Source organism: Sceloporus occidentalis, unplaced genomic scaffold (assembly GCF_023333645.1).
Source record: "Sceloporus occidentalis isolate IW3139 unplaced genomic scaffold, rSceOcc1.0.p SCAF_3, whole genome shotgun sequence".
Classification (NCBI taxonomy): Eukaryota; Metazoa; Chordata; class Lepidosauria; order Squamata; family Phrynosomatidae; genus Sceloporus; species Sceloporus occidentalis.
In genome coordinates, this window is record NW_028316983.1 from 158359222 (window position 1) to 158374275 (window position 15054).

The 15054-nt window shown below is 38.3% G+C and overlaps 1 protein-coding gene across 1 annotated transcript; it reads left to right on the plus strand.

Annotated features, from left to right (window-relative positions):
* Positions 1 to 8776: 8776 nt before the first annotated feature.
* On the plus strand, positions 8777 to 14476 carry LOC149316982 (leukocyte elastase inhibitor-like). Its single transcript, XM_089518346.1, has 8 exons — positions 8777 to 8944; positions 9869 to 9967; positions 10553 to 11158; positions 11327 to 11473; positions 11880 to 11997; positions 12923 to 13074; positions 13705 to 13872; positions 14084 to 14476. The coding sequence occupies exons 1-8, from the start codon at positions 8777 to 8779 to the stop codon at positions 14474 to 14476; spliced, it is 1851 nt and encodes a 616-aa protein (XP_089374472.1).
* Positions 14477 to 15054: the final 578 nt, after the last annotated feature.

Here is a 15054-nt window from a genome sequence, read left to right on the forward strand (position 1 = left end):
AAATGCCTTTCCCTAAACTGCGAATCCCAGGATTCCACAGAATGTTGCCTTAGCAGTTAAAGTGGAATCATACACTCTACAATTGCTACAATTGTGTGGCATGGATGGGCCCTTACAAGTCTCAGTAGAAGAATTTTTAAAGTGGGACCCAGAGCAGACCTTCATGATTGACACTGTTGAACTAGCAAGGTCCTGGCAAGGCTTCTGAGGTCTATACTATGCCATCCCAATGATGCTCGTAATGAGAAACAGCCACTAGAGACTGCTGCCACACTGTAGAATTACAGTGGGCCCTCTCTATCCATGAGGGATCCATTCCAAATCCTCTATGAATGCCAAAATCTGCAGATGCTCAAGTCCCATTGACTTAAATGGTGGCCACCATTGGCAACAATGGCACTTTGGAGGAGCTGCCTACTCCTCCTCCTCTCCCCCCAACCACCTCTTCCTCCTCCCATCTCATCCTCCTCTTCCTACCACCACCTCTTCCTCCACCTCTTCCTCACCGCCTTTTCCCTGTTGCCATGCCACACTGTATCACACCGTTCTTTCTTCCTCTTCCTCTTCCGCCTCCTCCTTGCTTCCCTGCAGCCCTGAACAGCCCTTTCCTCCTCCTCTGCCACCCTCACACAGGCAGATGCTCAGATCTGCAGATAGCAAGACTGCGGCTAAGGAGGGCCCATTGTAATGCAGTTCCACCCTGCTCTAACTGCCATAGTTCCACCTATCCTGGTATTTGTTTGTTGTGGAACCAGAGCTCTCTGTCAGAGCAGGCTAAATATCTCACAAAACTACACATCCAAGAATTCCATAGTATTGAGCCATGCCAGTTAAAGCATTCTCAAACTGCATTAATTATGTAGTGTAGATGTAGCCAGGGTGTCTGTGTGTATCTGTGTCTGCGTATGCTGGCTGAAACAATATATTGAAATGCCCCTTTTCCTCCTGAAAAAAAAAAGGAGGGGAAATGGTAGTAAAGTGACTTTTTCTAAATTTAAATATTAAGGGGGAAACACAATTAAATCAAAAGAAACTTGATAAAGTTGCATTACATCAATCCCATTGATTCAATGTGTGTACTCTAGTTTGGCTAACGTCTGGATACAGAGAGTGCCAACCAAAGAAAGACAGATTTGCCATGGGGATTTTCAGTACAAACCAGAAAAAAGTGCTTACCACTAATGACACTGCAGATACAGATAAATACTTCATGAACCAGCCATATGGCACTTATCCAATTTTCTTGATGCAACTAGTCATGAGTAACAGCCAGTAGCCTAAGATGAGAATGCATAAACAGCATTAGCATCAAATGATTATCAGTTCAGTGATTAGATGAACACTGTAGTGCAGATTTCATTATATTTTACTTGGACAAGTATTGATCATTGATCACTGCCTTTCAAATAAGCTAATGTGCCTCTCTTATCTTTTAACAGAAGCCACGGTCATGACATGCTCTTCAAAATAATCTATTAAATGATTGTGATCGTGTGCACTTCCATCTCATGCAGGATGCCAATGAGATCTAATACAGTATCCACTTTCAGTACTTTCAATAAAATGGAAACCCCTCACATACATCCCTGAATTAATTGTAATTCACATTGGGTTCTTGGCAGACTGATGTTGATATTGAAATAATTCCTAAATGTCAAACATCAGTGACCTTGGATCAACACAGATGATATATTATAACCCCCAATGAGTTAGATTTTGATGGTTAAAGTAGCAGGCATCCCACACAGGTAAATGAAAAGCATTTTAATGTACATATTTTTAAAATTTAGATTTTTATCATGATGTCTATCATGTCTTTCTCTCAAAGATTTATATCACACCTTTCTTCCAAAGAACTACATTCAGTGTTAAAATAAAATCAAATAAATATAGTTAAAACATAAATGCAAATTAAAAGCACAAATAAATATACATCAAACAAAAGAGACAGCAACACCCATCCAATCAAAATTCCCTGCCACATTAACCTACCTTGTTAAATGCCTGTCTAATAAAAAGTCCATTGCCTGTTAACAAAAGAACATCAGCCTAGCTTCCTTTCTTAGGCAGTTCTAGTTCCAGCATATGGGCGGCAATTAATATAGAAATACTATAGGAATAATGCAGTTTGATACCACTTTAAGTGCTATCGTTCCATCCTATGAAATCCTGGGATTTGTACTTTTACAAGGTTTTTCACCTTTTTTGCCAAAGAGTGCTGGTGTCTCACAAAACTACAAACCCAAGGATTTTGTAGGATGGAGCCATGGCAATTAAAGTGGTATCAAACTGCATTATTTTTACACTTTAGATGCCCCCTCAGAGAAGTCCAGAGAGATCTGTAGAGAAGACTACAATATTTCAAATAGTTCAGACTCATGTCGTATAGGGTTTTCTATGTAATAACCAGTGCTTTGACTTGTGCCCAGAACCATAACCAGTACATAGAAACATATCCATAGCCAGTGAAGTTGTCATAAGGGAATCACTGATTTCTTGTACTCATCCCCAGTAAAGGGTCTGGCTGCAGAATTCTGTATCAGTTGACATTTCCAAAATCTTTCAAAGGCAGTCCCAGATAAAACATTTCACAGCAGTGCAAACCAGATGTCATCAAATCATGCATAACTGCGGCCAAATTGGACGTGTTCAGTACCATTTTCTTCAGGCATTTTGGACAAAAGGGAGAATTTCTGGATCCACAGATTTAAGACTCTAACACCATATGGCCTCATCATAGAGGATAATACCATCACCCACTGAAGAATGTTGAAAATAGAGGGGTAAAACACACGGGACAAATAGAGCAGTTTCAAACCACTTTGAAGGTGGGGCATCTAGTTGACGCATACCTCCAAAGCCATGCTCTGGGGCTAAAAACCAAAGCAAAAAGCCCTGGGATATTCCAACTTAGCCCAGAAAATGCACACCTTTGATCCTTATTATAAATGCCCTACAACTAGAGTGGTTCTAAAGGAGTAATCATTCCTAACTCTAACCTAAAGCTGGCACAGGTGTGCATTTTAAAAGGACAGAGCCTATGTACAGGACGGCAATGCAAAAAAGTGAATGTGAGACACTGCCAATGGATGTATTTACAACATACACAAACCAGACAGTCCAAGAGGGGGCATGTGGTGACAGGGGATATTGGGGGGGGGGGCGGGGGTCTCCATGATTGTGCTTTGCTAGTGTTTTTCTGGGCATACCAATACTCCCATGCCCTGTACTGATGGATCGCAGGTGTGTGGCTTTCAAAGGGTTGGTCATCCAATGGGATGGCATCTAAGCAGCAGGTGGTCACTGGTGGTGTGTTTTTGCGACAGTGGTGCATGGATGGTGGGGAGGTGACAAAAAAAATTACCCAGAAGCATGGTTTGATGCTGCACTGTGTAGTTGGGTTGTGTGCATTTGGGCCGCCTTGGACAGTGAGGTCTCAAAATGCTTTTGGAAAAAGCGGATTCAAGCTGCTTTTTCTTGCCTATCTGTTCCACCCCAAAGTGTTATAAACTGCTACCATGGATGCAGCCTAGTTTCATCCAACAAGGCAGACCCCAAAACATTGTGCTTATTTTATATATTTTTAAAGTTCTGGGTGTTATTTGCTTCAATAAAGAAATATATTTTATATCTGTCATATGTATATGTTTTATAATACGTAAATCTACAAAAGTAGTTTTGAAAATATTGGCTGGGGGACAAATTTGTTTGTTAGCATTTGGGTTACACTCAACCCACCAAATTCGCCCAAATCCTCAACATACACACATCCTGAACTACATATTATAAAAGAAATCAGTCATACTGCATATCTATACACATCTGTTTATGTAATTTACTTTTGTGTCCAATGGTACTTACTCCTTGGCAAGGATAGAAATAATTCCCTCGTCTGGAATTCTGAAATCAGAAATATTCCAAAATCCAAAAGTGTCCACATGGGTAGCTGAGATAGTGACACTATTACTTTCTAATGGCTCAGCCTACACAAACTTTGTTTCATGCACAAAAGTATTAAGAATATTATGTATAACATTACCTTCAGGCTATGCTTATATGGTGAATATGGAACAAAGATGAATTTCATGTTTAGACTTAGGTCCTATCTGATTATGCACATGCAAATATTCCAAAATCTAAATTTAAAAAATCCACACAAAAAAAATCCAGAATCCCAAACAGTGTGGGTTCCAAACCTTTCAGATAAGACCCAATCTGTAATAGGCAGGCAGGCAAGCAAGCAAGCAAGCAAGCAAGCAAACAAACAAACAAACAAACAAATAAGGGGAGGGAAGCCCATCTAAGTTCATTATGTCCAGCACCTAAAATTATCTAATTGCACAATTTCTTAAGTTTATTGGGTTTACTACTCCTCATATTTGCACACTGGGTTCTTGCTATCATATAATTATAATTATCTATGTATATAGATAGTTCTAGATATAGATATATAGATATAGATAAGATTTGTTGATTTCTTCATAAGCAGTGTATGTTTGTGGAGTGATATCTGACTGTATTTCCTATTTGGGTCATTTTCTGCTGATGCTTTCCACTCTTGATGCTAGAAATGTGCTTACTTAGATGACTCCAGATTGTCTGGGCAGAAATGTTGTCCTATAAAACGACTCATCTCCCTGCATCATATAAAACCTCGAGTTGTGAAATGGGGACTAACTTGTACATATCCTGTTGCAATTATTGCATATACAAAAGGCCCCACGAGCTCATTAACAAAAGAGGAGAGGTATTATTCAGTAGTTCTTGATAACGTGTACAGTAAGGAATACTTGCATTGTTGTTTAAATCAGCTTGCCACTGACTGTTAAGCAACACCGTATGCACAATTTGTACATGTCACACTACTTGTTTCTTCTTTTCAGTTACTGATTTTTTTTGTATTTGAAACTATGATAGATCTTCAGAAAAAAGACCATTATAGACCCAAGTAAATAATCCTGCTAGAATTATTAATACCCATTTCTAGAATTATTAATAATATACAATAAATATATTATTAATAACAATTTCTTACTGCTCAAAAAGTCCACATTTTCAGTCTAATAATAATAATAATAATAATAATAATAATAATTTTCATTTGTCTCAATCTTTAGAAACCACATTAATTGGGCCATTTGGGCTAATTCAGCAACCTTAACAATCCATTCTTCCATTGTCAGTGTTTCAGTCCATTTCCTAATTTATGCACACAGTAATCTTGCTGCTGTTATCATGGCCCAAATGCCTTAATTTTTTCCAGAAGAGCCTTCATTGAATCCAGTGTTTTTTGTGTCATTATCACAAAGTCATCTGCATAACCCCCCAGTTTATGCGGTTCGTTCTTTTCCCTTAGTCCACAGATTCAGTCGTCTTGTCTGATATCTGTCAGTAGGGCTTCTAATGGCAAAATAAACAGTAAATTTAAGAGCAGACAACTTTGTCTAATTCCTTTTGTGTATTTCAGTCAATCTTCTTGTATTACCATGTACTAAAATCTAGGCCTTTTGAAGCAAGTAGACTCCTGCATGGCAGGGGCTTGAACTGTATGGTTCTTGTGGTCTCTTCCAACTCTATGATGACTCAATGTCTTTATTATAGAAATAAGGACCTGAAAGCACATAGCCAAGCAGAAAACAGAATGGAGACAAGCTCCACGTGCTCTAAGATGATCAACTGTTTATTCAGTTTTTAATCCAGTGTTTAAAAAGCCCAGTGCGTTTCGGCCGCACTAGGCCTTCTCCAGGGACTGAAAACAAATATAAATACACATCAAATATATTATTTTAAAAGATAGGACAACACTCATCAAACAGTGGTACAGAAATATCCATACAGATATTATCAAGGTTGTACATACCCCATGAGAGAACTCACTGGAGTTGAAAACACTCTCCAAATTAGAGGACCATAGAAATAAAGGGACCAGACAGTATAGCATTTCTGTATATATGCATATACTAGATGAACTTGAAAAGGAATGACCAATTATATGTCTTTGAACAGGACCCAGGGTCATATAAGGCAATTTCTCCTGGCATTTGCTCATTCTTTTCATGATATTATATTATTATATTACACATTCATATGCTCTAATGTATCATTTCTCTGTTATATTCAAATTAAGGATTATAGGTCCAAATCTTCATTTAAACCTACAGATTCCAAGGATTTTAGTTTTAGAATCCATTCTATCTCTTTTTTCTTTGAAACATGTTATTATTATAAATTCTTTCTATGACTCAAAATTGGAAATCAGCTGTAGAATGTTGCATTTCTACAAAATGACTGACTAAAGGAACTCCCATTCTTCTGTTTTGTTTTTTTTAGATTAGAGAGGTGTTCCTCTATTCTGCATTTTATTGGTCTTGTGGTGCGTCCCACTTAAAGTTTCTTACATGCATACTGAATAGCATAAATCATAAAACTAGTATTGCATGTGCTAAAGTGGGATAATTTATATCATTTTTGGTCATTGTAATTTACACATTCTGTCATTTAGTTGTGCGGGTGCAGTATTTGCAATGGCCACATGGACGGTGTCCTACTGGCTTAGATGGACACATCACAGTATTCTAAATAAATTGTTTTAAGATTTTACATTCATCATGCATTACTAAGTCCCTGGTGTTTTTGGTTCTCTTAAATGAAATCATTGTTTTTTGTTCACATCCTAGAATGTTTTATAACAGGTGCCAGTGTTTGTACATAGCCTTCTGTATATCCTTGGTGATATGGCTAAATGTCAGAGTTCAGTGTATACAATTAGTTTGTGGTCCATGTCGTTATTTTTTAGCAGTTCCAGTCTTGGTTTGTCAACTGCTCTTGCCAACCCTTTGGAAGCTTGTCTTCTTTCTGTTTGCTGCTCTATGTCTTTATCGCCCAAATAGTATTTTTACCAAAGTCCATTTTCTTCAATGATTTAAATAAGTAATTCCAAGAAATATTATCTAATATTTTCTCTTACCTAAAATCATCATCATCATCATCATCATCATCATCATCATCATCATCATCACAGCTTTTATCATTATGATGTTCCAAATATTTGATGATATTAAGAACAATGCTTACATTACTCATTAATTGTCGTTTTGGCAAAAATCCACTTTGAGTTTCAATTTGTTTTTTCAATTTGCTTGCCAAAATAATAATAAATATATTGTAGTCATTGTTTAGTAATGAAATAGTTCTGTAATTCTCTCTTAATGACTCATGTGTGATTTATTTTTAATCACTGTAAAATAGGCATTTCTCCAGGAGTCTGGCAATGAAAACCAAAAAGAGATTCCCTCGTTTACATGTAATATATTTATATTGTTTTATTTATCAAAATATTTATATTCCACCCTATATATTAACATCTCAGGACAAGTACAAGTGAAATGAATATAAATAGATTAAAACTACAGTCAGCCCTCCTTATCTTTTTATCCACGGATTCAAGCATCCACGGATTGAAAATATTCAAAAAAATTTTTTTTTATAAATTCCAAATAGCAAACCTTAATTTTCCATTTTATATATGGGACACCATTTTGCTATGCCATTATATTTAATGGGATTTGAGCATCCACGGATTTTGTTATCCACAGGGCATCCTGAAACCATTCCCCAGCAGATAACAGGGTCCCACTGTATTTACAACAATGAAAATAATTTAAATAGACTAAAAAACATGTTAAACGTGTAAATAAATTAAAGCACAGTGAAAAGGTTGAAAAAGTATTATGGAGTAAATCAGCCAGCCCCAAAGACTTCAGTACACAACCGTATCTTTCCTTGGCCACCAATGAAGCAAGGTTGGGCCTTCAGGGGGAAGGCATTGCACAACTGAGTGCCACAGCTGAGAAGGCCCTCTCCCCACATCCTCACAGTGTCTTGAACTCAGTGATAGGACATAGAGGAGACTTCTTCAGCAGCAGATTTCAATCCTTGCCCAATCAGAATTATTCTCAGAATGAACTTAGTAAATGAGATACCGTTCATGTTATCATGGTCTTTTGAAAGTATATAGCAGGGCCAAGATTAGTGGCATGACAGCAGAAACTGAGGGGGCTTTAACCTTTTATTGCCTATAAAACCACTGAAGTTGGTGTCTGCAGTGTGAAAAAGTAACCATAACTCCAGAGTGGAAGTTTCTCTTCCTTGACAAACAAAAAGTACAGGGAAGTCCCATATTGATAGGAACTGTCTGTCCATCCATCATCTATCCCCAAATTTTAAAGAACATGGATAAAATGTTTGGAAAATATGTGCAGTGTTTCAAATATCATCATCTTGTTATGAAATCTTCAGCCAAAAGTGTACATAATTATATGAGGCAGCATGAGTTGTATATGTAATCCCCTATGATAATTGCATTAGATGATTACAAATGTCCAGCTTATGTGTTACAGCAAATTCATTATGTAAATTATATTTAATCAAACTCTTGCAGATTTGGAAACACAAGCATCTTTAATGGCCATGGGGGTGTTTCAAGCTCAGTATAAATACCAGCACCTTACAGCAGGAGAGCATCTCCCTTAGCTAGCAGTCTCTGATTATCTCTACTAAAGGACAGGTAAGACTCTTTCCTTCCAGGTACTATTATGATTTGTGATACTCTTCCTGATATCAAATGGAATGTTTTAGGTACTTAGAACATATGGCATGAGGGGTTAGTTAGATTATAACTCTGTTTTCCTGACTGACAATATGCTTCATCTCAATAAGTTGTGGTATACAGGTACTGAATGGTTTTGTTTTTCCCGTAGACCTTGCAAACGTCACCATGACCACCATGCCTGAAGCCAATGCTAAATTTGCTGTCGACTGTTACCAGTCAGTGAGGAAGGAGCACCCATGTGACAACCTCCTCTTTTCCCCTGTAAATGCTACCTCTGCTCTGGGTCTGCTGGCCTTAGCATCTGGATGTGAACAAGCAGCTGAGATTGAGAAGGTGGGTGTCACCAAGGGGAAGGGATGGGACCTTCAAACTGGCTTCATTGGCAAATGGGCTTGCCATCACTGCTCCTCACTCTATTATCATACTCTAAGACTGTAGTGTGGTAATGCAGTAAATCAAATCATTCCCTTCCAGAATCTGTCTTAGTGTAAAAGCAGAATGTGCTTTTCATGCCACTGAAACCTCTTAAACCAGAAAGCTCAATGTTTTGTTCCAAAGTACAGAACGTTATAGACACCAAAAAGTGCAGTAATGCAATTGTTTTAGAGCTTTAGTATGTATTGATACAACTATACAATTTACACACAAATCTGCTTTCCTACATGATTACCCAACATTCGTACATTACACCACATGCTTCTAATGGAGTTTGTCCTGCTTTACCTTCATTACTATTTTTGAACATTTCTGTGCATTTATGCTGAAAAGCATATATGTCTTCTCTCTCTCTCTCTCTCTTTGTCTTAACCTATATGTTAACCAATTCAATGGTGCTTTTGACTATTAATGTATTATTAATATCCTAAAATTATGAATTAGAATGCATATGTCCAGAACACAATCTTTACAATAAACCCACCATGTGTACAAACTTATACCTCATAAGCAGTATATTACACATGTCTATAGCAAATGACCCTTCCCCAAATTTCTCAGTCACAAGGTAGCATGTTGCTGTTATTGCAAAGTAGAGATATATCTACCCAAAGTAGTTCAACACAAATGTGGACCACCAGTCTGGAGTGATTCAAATATTGTACCATGAGCATGTCCAAATGTCCATAAGATTGGGAGGCATAAGAATATCCACTTTGTAGCTGATTGTAAATTGGACCCCACCAAATGTTCCTATGAAGTTAACAAATGTTGTTCATATATGATTGGAATGTCTGAAATGATTTCACAATTTTAATCTAGGTATTGCACTGGGATGAACTGAAAGAATGTATTGGGTCCCTAAGCAGAAGATATCTGGGAGCATCCAGAAGCTTTGGACAATCAGCAACCAGACTAAAGGTATTTACAATGATGTCCAAACAAATTACTGGAGTATTTTACTCCTATAATTAATTAACATCTTTGCATTATTTCCAGTCATCTCAACACCAAACTCTTTGGTTCTCATTGGGAGAAAGACACATCTGAAGAAAGAATAGTGGCTATGATTTTTAAATTAAAAAGTGGAAATTTTGTAAAATATATTCTTTTGTAAATATATACTATAAATATATAAAATATATAAAATATATTTTATATATATATACATATATATATATATATATATATATGTAAATATGTAAATATATAATATATACTTTTGTAAAAGTATATATACTTTTGTAAAAGTATATTCTCAATCAAATATTCATATGTGAAGTGGACAATTCCTTCTTGAGTTGCACATGCATCATTTTATGCAAATGATATTTATTTGCATCTTTTCTATGGTATTATTGAGTGAAATGGAATATTCACATTAGATACGTTTCCCATATATTTGAGAATTTTAATGTGACTTGAATGAGAGATTTCTTTTTGGGGGGTGGTGGGGGTTTAACCTGAAGGAGCTGTGAGAGCAAAGATTTTCTAATTTCCTTGCAGGCACAACAAAAAGTTAATATTTGTCCTCGTGCTGAACTGGAGTGCCCCAAACCAAGGCAACGCCCTGAACCAACTTGTCCCAAACAAAGACCATGCCCTGAACCTTGTCGTCCAAGACCACGACCATGCCCTGAACCAAGAGAACGTCCTGAACCAACATGTCCAAGGCCAAGACCATGCCCTGAACCAGCTCGTCCTGAACCAACTTGTCCAAGGCCAAGACCATGCCCTGAACCAGCTCGTCCTGAACCAACATGTCCAAGGCCAAGACCTTGCCCTGAACCATCTCGTCCTGAACCAACATGTCCAAGGCCAAGACCATGCCCTGAACCAGCTCGTCCTGAACCAACTTGTCCAAGGCCAAGACCATGCCCTGAACCAGCTCGTCCTGAACCAACATGTCCAAGGCCAAGACCTTGCCCTGAACCATCTCGTCCTGAACCAACATGTCCAAGGCCAAGACCATGCCCTGAACCAGCTCGTCCTGAACCAACATGTCCAAGGCCAAGACCGTGCCCTGAACCAGCTCGTCCTGAACCAACCTGCCCTAGGCCAAGACCCCGTCCTGAGCCTGTTTGCCCCTCTGAACCACCATGTCCTGAAAGAGTAAGTGGTAAAGCCTTTGGACTGCTTAATTTTCATGTTTGGTTGTTTTCATAAATGTGTTAAGCAGTTTAACAGCAGGCTATGGCTAAGAGAAAGGAGCAACAAAACGTATTTTAGGTACTACTGGCCAAGTACTGTTAAACATAAACTTTCCTTCTTCATTATTAGTGTGTTCCAGATTATGAGTGTGAGACACCTGAAGGAGTTCACACTGCATTCAGCAAAATCCTTGCTGCCTTGAATGCACCAAGTACCAACTATACTCTGAGCTTTGCCAACAAGCTCTATGGAGACCATGCCATCGCCTTCATCCAGGTAAGACTGATTTTCAAACTTAGAAGAGTTCCATTGCATAGCTACTGTATGGAACTCTTGTTATACTGATACTTCTTGTTCTACGATGTACTCTACCAGCAAATCCAGTCTTCTGAGGCCTTATGGTAGCATGATTTGGATCTAAGTTAGTTAAAAAAGAGCAAGCCCTTTTCAGGCATGTCATCTGCTTTCTGAAATACCATGTCCATGGAGACACATCAAGCTTTATCTTTCTTGTTTTTTTAGGAAACTGACAGCAATTTTTCAATGTTGCTAAATAATTGAGAGCTGTAGGCAATGTTTTTATAGTTGTGAAGTTAGAGAGGTATATCTGATTGTTCAATTTTACTTTTAATTGTTAAAATAAAATTGATCCCTGGATCCATTTTTTCCTCTTTCTGTTCAGAAATTTATTTATTGTGCTCTGAAACTGTACTGGACAGATGTGGAGGGAGCAGATTTCCACAATGCCCCAGAGGAGGTGCGGAGAATCATAAACCTTTGGGTTGAGGTCCAGACACATGGTAAGAGCACACCACCCATTCACTTCCTCTTCCAGATCTTTAGGAAAACTTTTGATAGGGAGATCTCATATTCTTGGTCCGGAGCTATTGTTGGTCTAAAAAAAGCAAAACTCAGTTCTTTGCTAGAACAGAAATGGAGACCAGGAAAGGACTTTTCCCAAGCCAATCAAATAATGTATTCAGTAACAACATATTTTCCCCACTAATCTAATGAGAATTCTTTGTGAAGGAATTGATATTACGATCCCCAAACCAAGTTCCATACAGATTTGTTGGACAAACTCCCATCAGAACAAGGTGTTGCCTGGGGGTGGTGGAGGTGGCAGTCCAAAACACTACAACAATACCCTTGAGGAAGTGAGGAGACTCATACATTTTTGGTTGAAGTCTAGACACATGGTAAGAGGACACCATCCACTTACTGCTTTTTTCTTAAATTTAGTGAAACCTTTGACCAGAAGATCTCTTTATTATGTTGATCTTTCCAAGCAACCAAAAGAATCTTTTTGAGAGACAAGAATCTGGGTTTTTCAAAATCAACAAAAGTACTTCTTCAATAAGTAATATATTCTTCCACAAAAATAACCGAACAGCTTGTTGTAAGAGGACCTCTACTGCCCTTCATTGATGTGGTTTCCTCCGGATTTGTTGATTTTGCCTCCCTACCTTGGAAGGTTGAAATCTCTAGTTGAAAACATGTGAAGTGCACCAGACTGGTGAAAGTTTATCTAGACATTCCTCAAAATCTAGAAAAAGGAGGTCAGATTAATATAGATGTAAAAGTGGAATAGATTATGGCTCCTAGGTGTTCCTTTTATCCTTCATAACAAGTATGTTTTCCCCATTGTTAGGGATACAGTGAAATATAATAACAAAAAATAAATAAATTGGAAGTCAGCATACAGTATTTCCATTTCTTTGCTAGGGAAAATCAAGAATCTCCTTCCCAAGGACAGCTTTGACTGTCTTGTTCAGCTGCTACTGGTGAATGGTCTCTACTTCAAGGGACAATGGCAAGTGAAATTTGACAAAGACCTCACTGTAGAAGCCCCATTCTATCCACATTATGCAGATCAGGTGAGTTATATATTATGTATATGTATAGCTTCCATCTCCCAGTTTTGCAGAACAAAGGGGAATGTAACTGTGTCAGCAATTGCCTTACAACTTCACACAGGCACATCTTGGGAGGCTGTGGAAGTTGGTGCAAAGGTTTTTATTTGCCCTTTTGTGTGGAAATCCTGGTATTCATGCAATTGAGATTACTGTTACTAAAGTTCCACTTTGGAACAATGCTTTTTAGACATAGTAACTAATAGGTAGTTCTACTGATTTCAAACGAATAGTGGACATAGCTAATTTTAGCAGGCTAGATATGTTTGGATACATTCTGGATATTTCAAGTGTTTCTTGCAATACCCTTTTTCATGGAGGATGTAGGCTTAAGAAAAATGAGATATTTGATGGGTTTTACTCTTTGTTTCCATGGCAATGCAGCTGCTAGCTGCAGTTTAATGAATAGTATTTACAGAAATGTTGACTGATAATCCATCTGATGGCTAGGGCATGATGTAGGATTCTATTCCTGAGTCTCAGCATGAGACCCTAAGCTTTCAGGTACATTGACCTCAAAATAATAAAACTGGCAAAATGAAGGATGGCTCCCTTCACCCTACATTTACTTGTCTTCTCTCTTTCTCTTTTCAGAGAGATTGCTACACTGTACAGCTGATGAACAGGAAGGGTACTTACAACACAGGCACCTTTGATATTTGTGACACTGAGGTGCAAGTGCTCGAGATCCCCTATAAAGACAGTGAACTCAGCTTCTTCGTTCTGCTCCCAACAGACTGCAGTCCAGAAGCTCTTGAACAGGTAAGGCATCTTCTCACACTTCTCACTCCATTTGTTGAGTGAAAGTATTTATGAATCCAGCCACCCATCTCTGGCCTTCAGATAATCAGGCAATACATCTGCAAAACAATTTCCTATTTGCTGTGCGTTGGAGTCATCCTTTTTATGGGCTGAATCTAGATCCATCTTGAGTTGAAATGTTCTCACCACAATTTTGTGCTTGTTCCTTTAGCTGGAGGATGGTCTGAGCCATGAGCACCTGCTTGACTTGTCCTGTCATCTGAAGCCAGCAGAGGTGGATGTCTTCATCCCCAAATTCAACATAGAGAAGAGCTATTATCTCAGTGAATACCTGGATTTGCATGATCTTTCTGATCCTGAAAAGGCTGATTTCTCTCAAGCAACAACCACAGAAGGAGTGGCTCTTACACAGCTGGTCCATGATGCTTTCCTTGAGATTGATGAGGAAGGTGGTGAGGAAGCAGAGGCCCCCCGTTGTCCCCGGGATAGGCGTCCCCGTCGGGAGGCCCTGGAGTTTGTGGCTAACCATCCGTTCCTGTATTTTGTCCACCATAATTGTACCCAGAGCATCATTGCCCTTGGCAAATTCGCTAAACCACAATAAAGAGAGGCCTGTGATCAATATTATGAAACCAATGGAAGATAAATACAGAAACCCCTTTTTAGAAGATGTTAATCTTCTGCATCTTATTCCTCTTTGTCTCATTCTTTGGAGTCCCCATAACTGCAGAAACTGGGGCAAAGAAGCTTTCTATTTGGTGGCGGGTCTGATTCTCACATTGAGTCAAAGATGCTCTAAAGGCTTCATTCTTTTTCTGTCTGCCATTTCCTTTTCTGACCAATTTTACTTCTGTTTAGCTTTTTAAAGAACAGGCTTCCTTCTTACCACCAGATCTTGTGACTGAGGTTTTTATATTTTAGCTAATTCAATTTAAATAATTACAATCAGATAGTAATGGATCTTGTCTCTTTTTTGAGGAAGGATAATATCCCAGGAGGGTTGTCTCCTCCATCACTGTAACACTTCCTTCTCTCACACATTGGATTGTTAAAGGACTCATATCTTTGGGGATAAGGTCACCTTGAATGAAATGTAATGAGTTAGGAGACTTGTAGTGAAGTGCTGGTTCAGATACTATTATTCTCTGGACCAGCATTAATTCAAGAAAAGGGAAATAGAAG

Coding starts and splice junctions, on each gene's coding strand:
- LOC149316982 (XM_089518346.1), top strand. CDS start 8,777: ATGACCACCATGCCTGAAGCCAATGCTAAATTTGCTGTCGACTGTTAC. Junction 9,968..10,552: donor AATCAGCAACCAGACTAAAG/GTATTTACAATG, acceptor ATTTCCTTGCAG/GCACAACAAAAAGTTAATAT. Junction 13,075..13,704: donor ATCCACATTATGCAGATCAG/GTGAGTTATATA, acceptor TTCTCTTTTCAG/AGAGATTGCTACACTGTACA.